The sequence below is a fragment of the Passer montanus genome, unplaced genomic scaffold (genome assembly GCF_014805655.1).
Source record: "Passer montanus isolate IOZ18808 unplaced genomic scaffold, ASM1480565v1 scaffold5, whole genome shotgun sequence".
Taxonomy (NCBI): Eukaryota; Metazoa; Chordata; class Aves; order Passeriformes; family Passeridae; genus Passer; species Passer montanus.
The window spans coordinates 15653658-15672970 of record NW_024369929.1 but is presented as its reverse complement, the minus strand read 5'-3'; the positions used below and the strand labels follow the sequence as shown (position 1 = coordinate 15672970).

Below are 19313 nucleotides of genomic sequence, written 5' to 3'. Positions count from 1 at the left end.
TGGTACAACATCAGACATTCACTTGCTAAGCAACTTCCTGGCTTTCAGCACAGTAAAATCAGCCTCACGGGCTGCATCCAATAAATATCCCTCGTGGTCCCTCAGATGTGAATTCCCATCACCTGATGTGTTGACGGTTTCTGGGCACATTAGCATTAAAGATCAGCCTTCTGCTGTGCCCTCTCCAGAGGTGGTTGTTATGTTTTGAAAATGCCAGCTGTGTGGGAACAAAATAGCCAATCGATGATTAGCAAAAAATCAAAAGCAGTTCTGGGATAGCGGATAATTGTTAATGAAAAATGCATGAAGGCTCAGGCATAGGGAATTGTGGGCTTTTCCATTAAAAGCTGTGAATAAAAATGACTGAAGGAGCTGATGATGGGGCTGCCTTGCCCTGCAGCCCCTGGGCTGGGGATGCAGCTGATTGCTGTCAGGGTGATGCTGTGCTGAGCCAAGCTCTCTGAGGGAGAAGCTGATGGAGCCTTTTGGCCTTTGGTGGAGCCATCCCTGTGTCCAGCAGTGGCAGAGTCTGTCCCTCTGTGCTGATCAGAGATGCCCGATGGGGCTGCCTTGCCCTGCAGCCCCTGGGCTGGGGATGCAGCTGATTGCTGTCAGGGTGATGCTGTGCTGAGCCAAGCTCTCTGAGGGAGAAGCTGATGGAGCCTTTTGGCCTTTGGTGGAGCCATCCCTGTGTCCAGCAGTGGCAGAGTCTCTGTGCTGATCAGAGATGCCAATGTTGCTCCTGGAGTGATTCTGATAGATCATGATCCAAATGCCTGAGAGGTATAAAGGGAATTTCTAGCAAAATTCCTACCGGGCATCACCAGCCCATCCCAGAAATGGAGTACTGCTGCACAAGGAAGGTGTGGTTACTGGCCAAGTTGGAGTTGTGTAAAATTCATTTACACATGGGCTTGTGTAAAATTATGTTTCTAGGTTATTACTTCAAAATTTACAAGGAAGCGTGAAATAGCCCCCAAATTACCACTGTAAAAGGTTTATTGCTTTTCTTCCTTGGACCCAATCAGATTCTGGGGGGTAATTTTCAGCCTGGAAGTGTATCACACTATGGGGTTTATATTGCCATAATAGCAAGGAACAAAGGCCAACATCTTCAGAGAAGGCAGGCTCTCTAAATATTGATTTTCCAAGAAGATTATATTTACAAATTGTAATTAAGGGACTTCATTTGTTCCACCGGAAAAAGGCTTTGTTAGAATTTGGGCTCAGGTGGCATTCGCTCTGCTTGGTGACCTTTGTAAATTCTTCCTCACTGGTTTGCACTTGGTTTAGTGCTCTGGAAATGTCTCACTACCAGGACCATGGATGTTCAAGGCTCATCAGGGGAAATACTCCTTCATAAATAAACATCAGGATGACTTTGCTCTTCTCGCACTTCTCATGCCGTTAAATCCCAGTGCAGAAACAGAGAGGGGCCTTCAAGCACAAACATCCCAGCACCTGGGACCTGACAGCCCTTCTAGTAGCAAACCCAGGGAAACCAGAGCCTGTCATTCCAAAGGTGGCTTTTTTTCTGTAAACCCTACATTAGCTGGATGTGGAAAGGTGCGGATGGGTTTGTACATCCCTTCATGGCGCACACTCCCCACAAACACTTCAATTGTATGGTTTTGGACCATATAAGGGAGGACAGGCAAGCCTGCAGTTCCTTTTGCCGTGAGTTTGAAGATGGTGTGATTGAGGGAACAGTGCTCTATAGCAAATCATATTTCAGTTCCCAGAAGCATGACAAATAAGTATGTGGAGGATGGGGATGTGAACCCGCTGCTCCTGATTTAAGCATAATTTATGGGTTTGACTTTGGAAGACACATGGAAATGGCCCTTGCAAGGAGGATGGCTGCACGAGCACACAAAGCCCTCTCAGCAGTGGGGAATCAGCGTGGTCCCTGCACCAAGCAGGGATCTTGTGCTGGGATCACACAGCCATATGCCACAAAAAGGACCTGCAGCAGCCCCGGATCAGCCAATGGCAACAGGCATCAGTCTCTCCTTCTCATGTGGCTGCGATTATTTTGCTACCAAGTTGCCTGTGTAATTTCTCTGTGTGCTGCTCCACTGAGCTGCTCTTGAAGTGCATCAAGTCAGGAGTTTAAGTGTTTGTTCCAGCTGTTGCACACAGCAACAGAGAATGGAATCAGCAGAGAATGGTCCTTACACAGGAGGCTTTGAGGCAGGACTGAGCCCATAGTGGTGCAGCCTCAAATTAGTCTCCCCAGAATTAGGCTGGGTCTTTTTCTTCTTCAGTATCTGTGCTGATTGCTTGGGAAAAGTTTGGGGGACTTTTCCATTTAGCAGCAGAGAGCTCTCCCAGGTTTCTGCATTTGCAGTCCTACCAATTAGGCTCTGCTCTCCCTTCCAGTAGCTTTTCCTGAGATGTTTTTTGCTCCCTCATGGTCCTGAAAAATATAAAGATTTTCTACTTCCTGGGGCAGGATTCAGTTAAGTCTGTGATTGTACTCTGTGGCTCATAAAAACAGACTGAGTGGGATGAGCAAGAAGCTTCCAGAAGCTGCTCTTGGGTGGGTCTGAAATCACAAGATTGGGCTGAGATCCTGGCGAGTGAGCTGCAGTACCTGCAAAACAGAAATTAGTCTTTCTGCACAACCAATCCAATTTCACCTAGGACATTCTGTATGATATTTAATTTCTGGATGTGTAAGAATATGCATATAGAGGGCTGGGAATGATATGCAGTGTCCCTTTGGGTTGCTGAGTGTCACTTTTCAAGCTTTGCACCTTAATTTCATCCTGTATGAGGCAACCTTCAGAACACAGGGCATTTCTGCAAAGCTGGGGGGTAAAGGCTCCTTCCCAGTGTGACACAGGCCAGCAGCCCAGGAACAGATCATTCAGTGCAGTGCAGCACAGCACAACACAGGCCATGACAAACAGAGCCAGAGCACGGGTGGGGCATCTGAGTGTGGCACCAGTGGCTTTCTGTATCTGCTGGCACTCAGAATGCTGTCCCTGCTAGCCACAGCCTGCTCTCTGCATTAATTTCATCACACTCCCTCCTTTGTGCGCCTGTGCGTGCGCAGGCTGATGCCCTCCCAGATGGGCCCCTCTTCTTTGTGCTCCTGAATCGATGAAGAGGCTTCCTTCAGTTCGCAGACTTTTTCAGAGGAGCCTTTGGAAAGCCGATCTCCGGTCACCGGCCTGGACCCCTGACCCCAGCCAGATCAGTCATCCTGATTGCCCATGAACTGGGAAGACAGCTTGGGAATACTGTGCCTTTCGAGCAGCGGAGGCCTCTCGTTTCAGCTCGGCCGGGTGTGAATCTGCAGCAGCTCCTCTCCCCACTTCCATCAATGCCTGTCAGGGCATTGTGTGGGGATGTGATGGAGCCCTGGGCTCGCCGAGCGGCTCTGGTGACCAGCAGAAAGCCTTCTGGCATCTCGCCTCGTCTGACGTGCTCGCGGCGCTGCCAGTCTGGCACTCACGGGAAAGTTTTCCAGCAGCAGATGTCCCAAAGTGACAGATTTTTTTCGTGTTGACGGGAAGAAATAAAAGGACACTGCATATTTCAGATGGTTGATGCATAGAGACGCTCTGCGCCTTCTCACACGGCAACTACAGATCTTCCTTTTGTTTGAGCTTTCTTAAAAAAAAAAAAAGACAAAAAGCAGAAAAACCTGGGACTGAACATTGGCCTCCAATGCTCCCAGCATCCTCCACATGCTGGGAGGTGATTCTCATGGAGCTGCTGTTTAGATGCTGGGCATTCTGTTCACCAGCTTCTCCATGCTCTCTTAGCCAAAAATCCAGCTGTTTTAGTGTCCCATTACCTGCATATCATTCTAGGCGACGTGGGCTCCAGGTAATGGATGGCCAAGGCTCTCCCTGCACAGCACATCCAAACAAAGCCAAGGAAATCTCAATGAAAATGAACTTTTTGAAGCCTGAAGCAAATTTCCAGCTACGTGCCATGCCAACTTCCCAGAAAATAATGTATTTATTTCTTTTGACTTGACTGTGCATGACAGAGACTCTGCTCAGCTCCAGGTCTCAGTGGCCAAGTGCCATCCTTCCAGGACCACTGGCATCCTTCACATCATCTGTGTCCTACATGAGGAGCTTTGCTCACCCCCAAATCCTCCCAGGAGAGAGAAGCCTTTGGCCCCAGAATCACAGCACTGCCTTCAGGCTCCTTGCACTGCTTTTCAGCCTAGCTCCCCTCTTCCTTCCTTCCTTCCCCCTTCCTTCTTCTCTCCCTATCTCTAAGCAGAGAAAGTAAATGCCCTGGAGGTGGCAGAGCCTAAATACTCCTTGGTCCAGATCTGCTTTGTGCTTGGGAAGCTTCAGGCTGGCAGCCCAGCCTGGCTGCTCTGGGTGCCCAGATGCACAGCAGCCACATGGAAATAATCCCTGCATTGACGGGGCAGAAGGAAGTGCTGCTGCTCCTTCCACACATCTGCTTTGTGCAGGGCTGGGAGTGCAGCTCTGGGATGGTGTAATTCTGCCTTCTGCCATCTGTCCTCACAGGAGTCAGCCCTTGTTGACACAGCTGAGCCACACATCGGGTCCTTCCTCCCCGAGCCCTCTCCCAGCTCTGCCTTTCTCCTTCCATTTAATCAGATACGTTGAGCCCATGGCTATGAGAGGAGCTTAGGGCTGATTCTCGAAAATCACCATATCAGCTGAAACCATCACATTTGATATTCCATTTACAATGTTTCCAAGGAAACAAAGGCACAGGACATAAATAGATGACTGTTAAACATTTGCTCACTCACCATGGCCCCCGATAATTTGCAAGGCAGAAATAGGAATGTTAAATCAACAGCAATAATAAATTTTAATATATGAAGACCAATATTTTGCTGCAATTAGAAGAAGCATTTGTTCTGACATACAGGCAGGCAGTGGCAGGTTATTTATCATTTCCACTTCCACTGTTCAGTTTTTCATTTACATAAAAGGCAGCTTTGATTGTGATTCCCAAAAAGCCTTCAAGTGCCCCCTGCATCAGCAGGGATGCTTGGGATTTACTCACGTGCAGTCAAGTTCCAGGTCCACCTAGAATTCTCTGCAGGAGAAGAAAGTAATTTGTTTCTCCTTAGAAGCAAGCCGTGGATGTGGATTTCATTAGGTTTGGGTCATTTCTTATAGAAAAGAAAGAAAAAGCTCATGTGAGCTTCTGAAGTTTTCCTAAGGATGTCCTGTGTGTGAGAACACCCTCCCAGGACCAAAGGCACTATAGGCAGATTTTACCATAACCTGAGCTGCTGCCTCAGAGTTGAGTAAAAAAAAAACATCTCCAGGGTCAAATCTGCCTTTCCAGCTCAGAGCTGTACCCAGTGGTGACAGTGACCATGCCATGCCTTAGAAGGGAGATACACTTGGTATTTATTTATATATAACCCTGCTGGAGAAATCAGCTAATGCCAGTGTTACCCTTAGACAGCTCTAATGTGCTATAATGCAATTAGAGCATCACCAGAGGGCTTTCTGGCTGTGTTTGACTGGACTTGGCTTAGCAACCATGTGTGGTGATTGGATGGCTCTCACTGGTGTGTACTGGAGATAAGCCAGTTAAAGCTGTTTTGGCTGCGTGGATGCACTTGCCACAGAGCTGGCTCTGTGGTGTGGCTGGGATCTTCCTGAACCCACACTCTTAGATCCTGCTGGTCCCTGTCCCACTCTGTGTCTATATCAGGCTATACTTGAAGCACGGTATCTGCAGGTCGAGACATAAACTGCCCAGTCACAGGGAATGAAATATCCATTTCCTGGACTTCCCCTTCCCCAAAAGCACCAGCCCATAGCTTCCTGAAAGCTTTCTGTGGAAACAGAGGCTGTGGGATGCCCTGCCATGGGAGCCAGCACGGGGACCATGGCAGTCAGTGTGATGCTTGTCCCTCTCATGTCCCCACACAGCACTCTCTCCATCTATGGGATCAACCAGGCAGATGAAGCCATCTACCAGTGCCTGGCCGAGAACAGCGCGGGCTCCACGCAGGCCAGCGCGCGCCTCACCGTGCTGTGGGCTGATGGGCTGCCCAGCCCTCCTCAGAGCGTGAGGGCAGAGACTGTCTCTGCAACCACCATCCAGGTGTCCTGGGAAAAGCCCCTGCAGAACACTAAGGAGATCATTGGCTACGTGCTGCACATCCGGAAAGCTGCAGGTACGGTGCTACAGCTGCTGCCCAGAGCACCCTCAGCCTTCCCCTAATCCAGCAACACGGCCCACGAGGTAAAACCAGGTCTGCACTGTAGTAATCCATGCTGCCATCAGTGTTTTCCCTCACCTCCCACTTTCTGAAGGGTAGAGATGAGGCTGTAAATGCCTGAAAATACTAAATATACCATTGTAATTATCAAAAGGGTGGGGAGGAGGAAGCTGCATAGTCAAATCTTGCTGCCCATGTAGCTCTCTGGCAAAGCAGGCAGAGATCACAGAATCAGAGAATCACAGAATGGTTTGGGTTGGACAGGGCCTTAGGATCACCTAGTTCCAACCCCTGCCACAGGCAGGAACATCTTCCACTAGACCAGGTTGCTCAAAGCCGTGTCCCAACATTACTAATTCAATGGCCTTGAAATGTAAGCAGAAATGGGTGTGAGCAGGTACATATCCACCCCACGGACCAAAATTACTGCTTGCAACATCTATTTATTCTCTTTACCTCTTGCAAAGCCTAACACCACTCAGTTCTCTCTCCCTTTGCATTTCAGATCCCGTAGAGATGGAGTACCAGGAGGCTGTTAGCAAGAGCACCTTCCAGCAGCTAGTGACTGATCTGGAGCCCTCGACCAGCTACAGCTTTTATATAAAGGCTTACACCTCCCGGGGTGCCAGCAAAGCCTCAGAAGTCACGGTGGTGAGCACGCTGGGGGAAGGTAAGGAGCGCTTTGCACAGGGACCCTCAGATGCCGATGCCCGCTGTGCGTAGCAGCAGCGCCGCTCACCCCGACACCGCCCCGCAGCGCCGCAGCACTGCAGCCTGTGCTGCTGCTGCTCCTTGTTCCTGCTGCTCCTGCTCTGGGATATTGTGTAAAACTCACTTGTATCCTTGCAGGGGGGTTGACTGATTAAACACGGCATCGCCTCTCCCAGCTGATGTTGTAGCAGGGGGTGAGTGCAAACCTGCCTGGCCTCGTGCATTGCGGCTGCTCTGGGCTGTTCCTAAACTCCTTGCTAAATGCAGACTTCCTGCTCAAGCAGCATCTCATCATCTTCCAGCAGCTCTGGTACTCACAGCTCTTACTTGATAAGTGCCACACTTTCAAATATTTTATTATTTCTGCTCTATCCAGGGCAAACCACATTAGAACTGATCTATCCTGGCCTACAAATCCATGCCCTGGAGCAGCTTTCTGTTTCAGTGGGAAGTTAGGGTGATCTCTAAGGCTTTTTTTTCCCCTGACTTGGCCACCAGTTAGCTTCCCCAGTAAGACAGTGGGTGTTTTAATATAGCACCCTTGCACACAGGTACCAGGTAGAGACCACAGTGTGATATGTCAGTCAGAACTGGAAGAATATTTTCCTAGAGACTCATCTATTTCTGAATCTTGACATGTCTCAGATATGGAGAATAATTTCCTAGGAATCATTCTTATGAACATTCAGTAATTATGGATTTCCAGCAGAGAGGGCCTTGGTGTGAGGGTGTTATTTAGGATCAAATGGAAGTGTGTTGACTTCCAGGTGGGGGATCCAGTTCTCATTCTGTTCTCAGCCCTTGCAGACATTTATTACAGAATTTAAGCAAAAACACCAGTAAATCCTCGCCTGCTGGATTGTGGCTCTGCAAGTTTATTTTCCTTGGTACTCTGCAGGGAATCAGTCACCCTTGGAGTTTGTTTTTCTTCACAATTTAGAGGCAGAAGGATGGGCTGAGACAAAGCTTGAAACTCCTTGACCCGATGCTCTAAGTTCAGCCCCAGGAGCTACAAGCCAGCCATGCTCTACAGAGCTTGGTGACTCTGCAGAAGCCCAGATCAAGTGAGAGAGGACTTCTTGTCATTATTGCCTTCAATCACGACAGGAAGAGTTAGGTACCTGGTAAAGGGATCATAAATTTCCTGGTTCTCTGAAGTTTAAGGTATCTCTGTCCTCCTATCCTTTTTTAAAAGGCTTGTCCTGTGTAACCAAGCTTCAGGAATTAGCTCCCTGTCCTGGAGCTGGCTTGGTTGAGATCACTCAACCCCAGCCTGTGTTTACCTTGTAGGAAGGTAAAAAGATACTTAAAAGCACCAGTTCTGGCTTCATTTGTTCAGTTTCTTCACTCGGTGCCTGTTGCCTTCTGCTCACAGAGGAGAGAGCAGCTCAGAGAGCCAGGGCTTTTGTCAGCAAATTCAGGTTTCATTGCAGATTTGTCTCTTCTCATGGCCAAGCCGTTTCACCCTGTGCCCTCCCAAGAAACAAAGGTGAGCTGAGTCCCCCCTGAGCTCGGGGAGCCCCTGGATCTGTGCCAACAGCTTCAGAAAAGGATGGATTTTCCAAGATGCCATATCCAGCAGGCAGGGACAGCTCAGTGGAGCCATGGCAGCAGAGATGCTGCCAGCTGGAGACTGGTCTGAGTGACCATGTTATGCTGGTATTGTTTGGAGCAGGAATATGAAACACTCTACAGAAAACAGAGGAACAGGGTTACTTTTGGCTTGGGGCCATCAGCTTCTCAGGGCTGGCAATATGCTGAGAGGGCGCTTGGCTGAAGCCTCTGATGCTTTCTAGGGACACGGTGCCCCTTCCTTTGTGCCAGTGCTGATTTTGGATGGAAAGTAGAAGGGAAGATGCTGTAGAGAAGGGACTCAAGTGAACTTTGTCCTCCTCCATAAACCTCACTCTCTGGGAAGGCCCTTCTGCCTCCTCCCTGTCGTTCTCCTTTATGCCGTTTCACAAATGCCATGGTATTTCAAATCTCAAACGCTCTCTGCTTCATTAAGCAGCACACACTCCTTGTTCTTGTCTTTTAATGCTTTTTAGGGTTTTCTCCAGGACTTTTTGACATTTCTCTAGGATGAAGACTGTTCCTTTAGTCATCTTCGGCTAAAGACGCCTTCAAGAAGAAAGTTGAAATGACCTGGGGAAAATTCCAAACAGCACGGAAGAGGAAAACAAGTATCCCAGCCCTTAGCATGAGGGAGATGCATCACTTATACTAGCTCCATATTATGTCTAATATATACTTCTGTGAAGCACCTATCTGCTGGTGTGTGTATGTATATTTACACACAGACAGATATATTCCATTGTATACACTTATTTGTGTAATCACATTATAAACAGCACGTGCATTCTGCGAGTGCATATACCTATAATCAGTATTATATATATACTCAAAGTTTGAATAAATACATTATATTCCATATTTTGAAGGAGAGATACTCTTGTGGTTTTTATTAAATGTAAGGCTCTGCAACCATAAAATAAAGCCAACTCTTCACAAATCAGGATGGCCCACATCAGTGTTTCTTTGTCCATGGGATAATGTGATAATTTCCCTTTCTGTGGTGTTTTCACCCGTGGCTGGAAAGTGATGCTTTAAGCAAGGGTCCAACTTCTCAAGCGGGGATTTTTGCCCTGGAGGGAATTGGGAGAGTAAGAAAAAAGGAATGTTTAATTGGATTGCAAAAATACGCAGCCTTGGGAGGAATGGCACATACTGATATAAATAGAATTTACTCTGTGTTTTGCACCCAGGAATTGTTAAATTCAGCCTTCCCAGCAATGAAATGCACATCAGAATAAATCCTATCAAGAAGGAATACTTCAGCCCATTTTTTTTCACATTGGCAGCATGCAAGCAGGATGAGATCTCATTTATGTGGCCCAGAACACTGGGTCTTTCCTCCTGAATCCACGTGGAGATGTGTGGCAGTCAGCAGGGACTTGTTCATCTCCATGGGCTTATTCAGAGGGCATCAAGCAAAGCCCCTGCAGCCTGAAGGAGGACATCACTTTGGGAAGAGACAGGATTGCCCAGACTCTCCTGCTCAGCTGGAGAGGCATCCATCCTTCCTCTAAATCTCCTCATGGGAAAGCTTGAGCTCTCAGTACCCAGGAAAAGGCAAACGCTTGTGCTGTGCAGTTTTACTGGTAAATTGAGGAAATGCCCTTTTTAGCTCTCATCAGTCTTAGACTGACATGGCCATGTCTCATCTGCTTTTCCCCATCACTCACTAATGGTTGTGCTGAACTCTGTGCCAAAGGCCAGGTTTGCACAGCTCATCCTTAGAGACCCTTTGGGGAGAAACAAGGCAGAAAGCAGCTTTGGTCCAGTGCAAGCCCAGCAAGCCTTGTATGTGGGAACTGCTGAGCTTGTAATCACGTGGGATTGGAAAAATAGCTCTATCTCAAAGTCTGGAGGCTGCTGGAGAAGTAGAGCTGTTCTGCTGGATGATTTTGCTGTGGGGTGAGCTGAGCTGAGCCCAAAAACTCTTCTCCCTCCTGGTGCTGGTGCTGGAGCAGAGCCCTGGGCAGCACCTCATGCTTTGCACCTTCTGGATGGTGCCAAAGGTTGGGGAACTGATGGGAGAGTTTAGCCTGGGGGTGTTTTGTGGAAATGAGAAAAAAATAATCAGTGAAATGTCCTGCTGAGACACATCTGGTATAGGTGTGATCAGTGTAGATAAAGGGAGGGAGGGGGAAACATGGACTGTGTGCCCCAATGCTGCCCAGGGCACAAGGCTGGGCTTAGGGCAGAGCAAAGCTATCACAAGAAAATTGGCTTTAATTTGCAGATCTTTGCCTCTCAAGCAAGACTGATGGGGCTGGATGAGGCCAGGCAGCTTTTTGGGGATCTGGAGAGGGAATGGTCTGACCCACTCTGCAGCACACCCGAGAATAAGGGCAGGGTTGTGGGGCATTGACTGGAGCATGTTCCTGGTGGACTTTGAATCAGCAGCAGGGACATCTTCCTGTGTGCCCCTCAGGCCAGGTAAGTGCCTGCCTCCCAAAAGAAGCCAGCCTCAGCTGTGCAGGGATCTCAGGCTGCTCAACTGTTTGGGGCTGTTGAAGATGCTCTGGTTCTCTCCTGAGTCCCCAGCACAGTCACAAGTCTCCCTCCTAAAGCTGATGGGAAGAGCAAGCCCCTGCAAGCCAGTGCAGGTACCTAGCACACTTTTAAGATGGATGTCTCAAACTCCATCCCTTCTGGTTCCTTCCTGCCAGGGGCATTAATCACTCTGAAAGGTCTGTGCCTCAGGGTGAGGGCAAAAAATTCGAATTTGAGAATATATTGCCAAAGTCGCTGCATTCCTGCCCTGACCCGGCCAGACTCAGCATCATATTGCAACCAAAGTGTAAAAGTAGTTTCTGCTTGCTGGTCTGAGCATAGGGAGCTCTTGCAAACTCCTGCAACTTCCTGAAGAAGTTCAAAGCTGTTAAACCAGATTCTGGTCTGCTCAGATTTTTCTCAGTCAGCTGGCACATTTCTTTGGTGCAGTGACTGCAGAGAAAGGCTGCTGGGGAATTTCTCATCACGCAGACTGAAAAAGCACATGCAACCCACCGTCTTTCTCTCTCTGTTTCAGTCCCAGCCATGCCATCCCTCTTTATTAAAGTCATTAACAGCACCACCGTGCAGGCAACGTGGGAGCCCTCCATCAAACTTGGCCAGCACGAAGGCTTCAAGCTGTATTACCGCAAAGTCCACCTCTCCCAGTACACAGGTCCAGTGCTCCTGGCCAGCAACATCACAGCCTACAACATTACCCACCTGGGTGAGTATGGTGACCCCTTGATCCACGTCCCCTCCCCATCCTGTCGTGATTTGCAGGAGAGAGCTCCTGCAAATGTGTAGCCCAATCCCTGCAAATGCTGCAGGTTTTGTGGGTGCATTCCCAGCTGCAGGTACTTGTTTGCAGCATCTTGTGTGTATTTGTAAGACGTTCTTTTCCCAAATAAGCATCACTGGGGGAGATAAGGCTCATGGCTACACCTGAACTGTCCATCTTGTGTCCCCCTGGGCAGACGCGTCGGTGGTGTATGAAGTCAAGCTCCTCGCCTACAACCAGCACGGGGACGGAAACTCCACTGTCCGCTTTGTGTCCCTGCGGGAAACTGTGGAGAGGACAGGTGAGATGGGACCTGGCTCTCAGCTGGTTTGGGAAACAGCTCTGCAGGAAGGTGGTGAGGCCAAACACATTCTGCGTGCCCTCTGTGGCATTACCCCATCTCACCTTCAGCCACTCATTTATTTTCAGCATCACAAATAATGCTGAGGCAAAACTCTGCAGGGCTAAGAGCACCTGGATGGCTTTTTTACCAATGGGAGAAGACAAACCAAATGTTTTGCGCATGCCAGGTTTGTCCCCTAAGCTTGAGACAGAGGTGAGGCTATGAATATGAACAAACCCCCATGCACAAGGTACCAGCTGCCATCCTCAGGTGAGATGTGGTGCACTGAGCATCTCTGCTCTCCTGGAGCTCTCCTGGATATTTTGGCCTTCACTGGTCAAAAGGGAGGACACGTGGATTTGGAAAGGGAAATGGCTGCAGAGTGTGAGCTCTGTATTACGTGGCAGCAAAGGAGAAACCTCTAGAGGGAATCCCTTAACTGATCACACCTTTCATATTCATCTATGTGTAAAAAACATCCTGCTGCTCTTGGAAGCTTTTTAAGTCTCCAGTGGGAATATCTTCAAGAGATAGTTATTACTCTTCTGTCTGTGCTGGAGTAAATACTAATCCCATTGGCATCCATCTACTCCATCAGGTTTCAGCCTGCTCTGGTGTGGTGGCTGCCTCTTACCTCCCATTTTAGCATGGGGTATTGCAAAAATTAACATCAGAGTGTTTTTTTTTTCATTAATTGCGTCTAATTACAGTAGCCAGGTAATGGGGCTGGCTCACTACAGATATTCCAGTCCTGTTCTTGCTGTGTCTCCCTTCCTGGGGTGCTGGCAGCAAGGGAGGTGCACAGGCAGGCAGTGAACCCCTGCTTCCCATGGGGTTCTCCTCTTCCCATACACAGCTCCCAGCACTGCCCAAGGCTCTGACTTTGGCTCTGGGCTCCCCAAAAGCCAGAGGAGCAATAGAAGAGTAGCACCACTGACCTATCCACCTTTTCCTGGCAGTGCTGAATCCTTCCTGTGACTGCATGAAGGACGAGCAGAACAACAAAACCTCCACGACTGGCATCATCATCGGGATCCACATCGGTGTCACGTGCATCATATTCTGCATCCTCTTCCTTATGTTTGGGTACCGAGGAAGGTAGGGATGCTCATGCCACTGCTCACAAGGGGTGGTGGTCCCTGGTACTGTGGGTGTGCCCACCTGAGTCTCACATGCCCAGTGCAATGTTGGACTTTATAGGATGGATTGAAGGATGAAGGAATGTAGCACAGGGACAAAGGGAAGGAACAGAGGATGAACCACCTCTCTCACTCTCAGGATCCATCTCTTTATTTTTCAGGCTGCTGATGTGCAAAAACGTGCAGGAGCAGCTGTCAACCCCTCAGATCCCCCGGAGCCAGCGGAGTGCCACGGGCCTTGTCCTGAACGGGGCCACTCGTAGAGACAGGGACGACCGGGACTTGAATGGAAAGCAGCTGGATATGAACGAGCTGGAGAGGTTATTCCCAGCATCCCCATCCCAGGAGCAGCAGGAGAAGGGAATAACGGTAAGTCCAGCAGCATGGGAGCACACTTGGCTGCACATCAGAGAGCTGTCACTGTCACTGCATTGTCCCCTTCTCTCTCTCTCCAGTCAGCTCACAGCCTGTCAGCCCCCCATGACGAAACCCAGATCTCCACACTCCCTCTGGATGAGTTCAGCATCATTGAGGAGCAGCCAGACCCTCTCCCAAAAAACCCCCATGGCAGCAGTCCTGCTGCTCCGGCTCCCAACCACGGTCCTGCCAATGAAGGATAAAACTGCCAAGACTCGAAGCCTCTTGTAGGAGTTACCAGAAACCAAACCCACGGCTGGTGATGTCTTTACGAGTTGTCAATCTCAGGTCAATTGAAGATTTCTACGGTCTGATTGTTATTTTTTTGTTTTGCTTTATTTTTATATATATATATAAATATATATATATATATATGTATATGTATACAGCCTTTTGGAAACTCTGTGAAGTTTATCTTTCTGACCTCTCTTGAGCCTCTCAACGTGTTTCTTCCGATGATGGCTGTCTGGAGACTGGTCACGATGGATTTTCCCCATAGCTGCTACGTAACAGACTCCTTGGCAGAGTTTGGCAAACTCTCCAGTCTCTGACAGACTGGGGATACAGTGGAGCCCCCATCTCTTGGCATCCCAGAATTTTCCTGATCAGCAGCTTTAGGACTACTTTTTGGATCTATTTTTTATTTCCAGAAGACAGGATTTGGAAAAATCCTTCTAACTTGACTCCAAAAATTTAGGCCTAGGAAGGCTGTCTCTCCGTGGATTTGATGACTTTGTACACTTTTGCTATTTCTCAGGATACTTTTTTTGCTGATTGACTCTAAATAATATGAAAAAAAAAGTTAAAAAAAAAAAGTGTGTGTGTGTCAAAGGATGCCTGAGGGCTACTGAAAGACTTGGACAGACAACCCGAGTGAACTCAGAACCTACCTCAACCGGAATGAATGTCTTCTGGGAAGCAGAAATACCTGCGTCTTCCTTCGTGTTCAAACAAACAACTAGTGTAGCACTTGGTCAGTACAAGCATGGTCCTACCTCAGCAGTCACGCTCTGTACCCGCCACCTCAGTGGCTTCCTTCTTGTCGTTCCCATGTAAAGCACTTCCAAACCTTTGAAAGCAATGTTCTACCTCAAGTGTGAGAGAAACTTGTGTGTGTGTGTGTGTGTGTGTGTGTGTGTGTGTGTGTGTGCGTGAGTGTGTGTGTGTCCCCCCCTCTCCCTCAATTCCTGCCTCTCCCACCCAGCCCCACATGAAGCATGATGCTTCACTGGTGTTATGAGCTTTACTTTTGGGGGCTGGCTCCAGTGTGATTTTGTGTGGCGGAGATTTGTGTTGTGGTTTTTTACTTTAAAGATTGTTGGGGCTGTCACAGATAAGGAGCATGATGCCCTGTGGCTCCCTGGCACCACTGCCTTTCCAGGGCTGATTTGGGCACTGGTCCATCCTGGGTTTGAAGGGATGAGGTACTCAGACTCCAGTGCTGGGGCTAGAGCCCCCCTCTGCCCCATCAGTGTGCTGCTCCCCAAGGCTGATTCCCAGCAGGATGATCTATGGCGTGTGCTGGCGCAAGCAGCACAACACACCCTTGGGAGGTGGGAACCTGGACATCACTGTCCTGTCCCAAAGCCCACCCTGCTATCAGGAGCACCTGTGGGGAAACCCCAATAGAGCACTTCCCCAGTAGAGCACTTGAGATGCTACTGAGCTGCCTCCAGCTCCTCCAGCACCATTCCAGCCACAGAACATCCAAAGGATGAGTGGAGCCAAAAAGGGCTCGGTTCCTTGGGAGGGACAAGGCAAGGAGGATGCTGGGGGCTGCCAGAGCTGCCCCGTCCCCATGCCTATGGTGGGCAGAGGAGCTCCTGACACCAAAGAGAGGGTTTGTCCCCTCCGGAGATCAACCACCAACCTGACACTGTGGAGGTTGGGTTGTCCTGGCGTGGTGCAGCCTTGTGAGTCAGTGTGTGACCAGCATCATCCATGGGTGAGATGGGGGCACACACGGGGGACAGGGACACCAGGTGCCAGCTGGTGCTGGAGGGCAGCCCTTTCCCTGCTGTGTGAGGTGGTTAAATCCAGGCAAATGTGAAGGTTTGATCTCTTTGTGTAGGTGGTGGTGAATCAAATGTTGCTGTATTTGCAAGGACAGTGAATGGAATCAGGAAAGGAAATTAGTTTAAGTTTTAAAAAAGTATGAATTGTATTTTTTTAAATGGTACCAGTGGGGGAGTCCCCTGTGTCAAAAACACCCCCATCACCTGCCCACCTGGCAATGGGATGCAACCAATGGCTGTGTAAATAATACAATATACAGGAGGCTGAGCAAATGCCTCTTCCCTGAGCTGAGTCCTGGTGCTGGGCAGGGTTACCTGGGAGCAGGACTCTGTCCTCATCCAGCTTGGCCCAAGAAGATGTAATGGCACCAACCTCAAGAGCAAGGAGCTGTTCAGGCTCGGTGTTCCTAGCCCTCGTCCTCCTGTAGACATCATGCAGAACAAAAAAGATGCAAAGGGTTAAATTTTGGCATTAACACCCCTAAACAGCCTTTCCCCACCCCACCAAAGAGGCTAAATGGGCTGTCAGACAAACCCTGCTCACACCTGTGAGGCTGGACCTGGAGACAGCCTGGGGAGGGACTGTGGGGGGACAGCGCTGTGAGAGACCAAGAGCACAGCCCAGCCCATTGCAGGAGCCAGAGGATGCTGGGGTTAGGGCAAGGCAGGATGGAGGAGAAGACACCAAACAGCTCAAGTGATAACCTCATATCAAAGACAACCTGATCCTCTCCTGCCACCCCACTCCTACTCCAGCCCAGTTTTTTTTATTGTTTTTTTCATGTGTGTAACGCCGCCGTTCACATTGAATAAGTACCGTTGCCAAAGTGAACACAGAACCTAGAGTAGTGTTCAGCTCAGACTTCCTGGAGCTGTGAACATGCTATTAATTTAATATCATATTATTGTGATATTGTAATAGTAACAAGTATTTGTCACTACTTCCTTTTATTAAAGGGAAATTCTGTGCCATTTGACTAGTTGGAATACAATAGTATGTCAAGAATAGAGTTTTTTCTTTTGTTGTTTTTTAATAATGCAGAAACATGGTGGCTTAAACCAATGCAGATTCTGTGTTGGTTTGAGATGACTGAAGATGGATGTAAATCTTTAAAGACTATTTTTTAGATGTTTAGCTTTTCCTCTTTTTTGGGGTTTCTTTTCTGCTCTTATCAATTTGTACCATTGGGACCAAACACAGACAGTTGTGGCAGCTCAGTCCCTGAAGGGATGAAGCTGAAGTCTGGTGATCCATGAGGATCCATGGTCTTCCCTAAATTATCTTAGTCCACTAATCTGGGCAAAAAAACCCACTCAGAATTACATATTGGCTTTGTGCCTCTGGCTGTTACTAAACTGGAAAAGCAACATGTAACAGCCCCACTTGCTGCAATACTGCAGTGCTTGAACGGGGCTGGAGGCAAAACTGTCCCAACCCAAAACGTGGAAAAACATCACCTAGCCTATGTCTGGCCCTTAATCTGTGACATGAGAAGGAAAAAAGAATTTTAAAAAGAGCTTGTGTTTGGTTTCAGCATGGGGGACAGTCTGTCTTTCGTTCATCCAAACTGCTGCCATGGTTTTGAAGGAAACTGATGGCATTTTATTCTGTTTATTCTTCTCTGGGGCACCGTTGTACTCAAGTAGACAAGTTGTACACATTGTATTTGGGTGGACATGGGACTGCAGGTCCCTGTGTGTTGCAGATGGGCTGTGCCACAGGAAGGGGGTCGAGGCATCATTTGATGTCCCCAGACCAGAAGCAGAGGCAGCCAGACAGTCCCAGGGTGGTTCCCAGGGCCTTTCACCATCAGCACCCACCTGCCAGCCAAGGGCAGCACTCCCTTCACACTCCTTTACACACTACAACATTTAAGGAACAGCTTGCCAGGTTTCTTATTCCTTTTTGTTCCCCCCACTTTTTCCTGATGGGAGGAATCAGTTCTACCCAGAGGTACAACCACTGGATGGCAGGCAGGTGTTGGATCCAGTGCAAACTGCTGGAAACTGCCTGTGTTTGGGGTAGGAATCTGATCCTCTAGTATTTTTCAAATAATTACACTAATTCAACCTGTTGCCTTTTCTCAGCTGATCCCAAAAACCCTCTTATTTTCTGGCTGTGGTGAGATGAAATTATAGGAAGGAATAAATATCCAAAAGCTGATTTTTTGTTATTATTTTTGGTAACCCATAATGGGCACAACCTATTCTTGGAAATCTCAAGTTAACCAGAGATGGCTGCTTCCTCAGGGATAGTATCCACATTGTCTTTAGTTGAACAGGGAATAGTTTTATGCTGTGACAGGGTATTTTCACACTGTTGGATTCAGGTATTTATTTGTCTACCATTTTCTTTTTTCTTCCTCATTTTGTAAAGGGGCTGATATATTTAAGTGCTGGACCAGTTTGGGAATTTTAAAGCTTCCACCCAAAATTATACCAAGGGACTGTAGGTTTTAAGCTGGCAATAAGAAGAGAGAAGCTACAAAGTGTCATTGCCTCTGGATAGTGAAGGGAAGAGTTTTTCTGCCTGTGGGGGTGTTCCTCTGGGATAACCATCCCATGGCATTTTAGGGGGGATCAGTGCGGTGTCTGAGCCCTCTCTGACAGCACTTAAGTCTGGGAAAATTGGTTAAAAAAAAGGAAATTAAAAGCTTATGAAAACAAAGGGGGGGAGCTCCTCACTTCATCTGTGCAAACAGTGTGTGGAAATGTATCCGTCCCCGTGCGCTCCGGAGCAGGCAGGTTACAGATCCCATCCAGCAACTTGATGCCTGTTCATTTATTTCCCTCACCCGCCAATTTAAAAAAAGGGAAAGGCAAAGGAAGGTGCCTGGGCTGGAGCAGCAGGCAAGGAGATGGGGATGAGTGAAGCACCAGCACCCCCAGGCGAAAGCGCTGCCGGCACAGGGCCATGGCACCGAAACCCCTGGAGCACTGGGAATCCGGGAATGGCTCCAGGCTTATTCCAAGGGCAGAGCCTGCGCTTCCTCATCGTGTGGGAAGAAGGGACGGGGCCGGTGCGAAGCCCAGCGAGTCGGGGACAAGCCCGATTTCACGGGGCTTTGGATCAGGGTCTGACTTAAAAAGCAAAGAGGGATTTGTACTTTGATCCTATTTCCATCATTTAAACTTGCAATATCTTTACGTTTGTTAGAAAGTCATAATAAAACCAATGCTAAACCTTTGTCCCAGTCCTTTTTGGGAATCAACTGTTAGCAGTAATACTAAAAACCCAAATTGCAAAGCACTTTTCTACTGTTTATTTTCTACCTTTCTTACTTTGAACTGTCGTGATATTGAAATCCCACTGATCCCACGATTGTTAGCTCTGTATTAAAAAAATAATAATAAAACCCAGGTTTTTTGTAGTTTGCTCTGTTTAGATTTTAGCCTGTGGCTACTTGTACAAGAAAAATAAAACTAGAATAAATGAGCCTGTGTGGAGCTTTTCTTTTCATATGCAGGGCTGTGGTGTGGGGATTGTTCAGGGCAACTTGGGGCATCACCACTTCAGTGGTGATGAATCTGGCTTCTCTCAAAGAGCAGCTCCCAAAATTCAGCATTTAAGGGCTGAGGGGTTTTTACTTTGATGCTTTGCTCATAAACTCCAGCCAAGCCATCAGCAGAGTCCTGCAGGAGCATGGGGGCTCTT

The 19313-nt window shown here is 48.3% G+C and overlaps 1 protein-coding gene across 1 annotated transcript in view; it reads left to right on the top strand.

Annotated features, from left to right (window-relative positions):
- IGDCC3 (immunoglobulin superfamily DCC subclass member 3) overlaps positions 1-19094 on the top strand; it is a 100723-nt gene extending 81629 nt beyond the window's left edge. Inside the window, exons 8-14 of the mRNA XM_039723495.1 lie at positions 5901-6148; positions 6699-6863; positions 11502-11690; positions 11941-12045; positions 13047-13185; positions 13388-13595; positions 13682-19094. Coding sequence (XP_039579429.1) covers positions 5901-6148; positions 6699-6863; positions 11502-11690; positions 11941-12045; positions 13047-13185; positions 13388-13595; positions 13682-13846 — 1219 coding nt within the window. The 3' untranslated portion in view covers positions 13847-19094. The remainder of the gene's footprint in view (positions 1-5900; positions 6149-6698; positions 6864-11501; positions 11691-11940; positions 12046-13046; positions 13186-13387; positions 13596-13681) is intronic.
- The last annotated feature ends 219 nt before the right edge of the window (positions 19095-19313 follow it).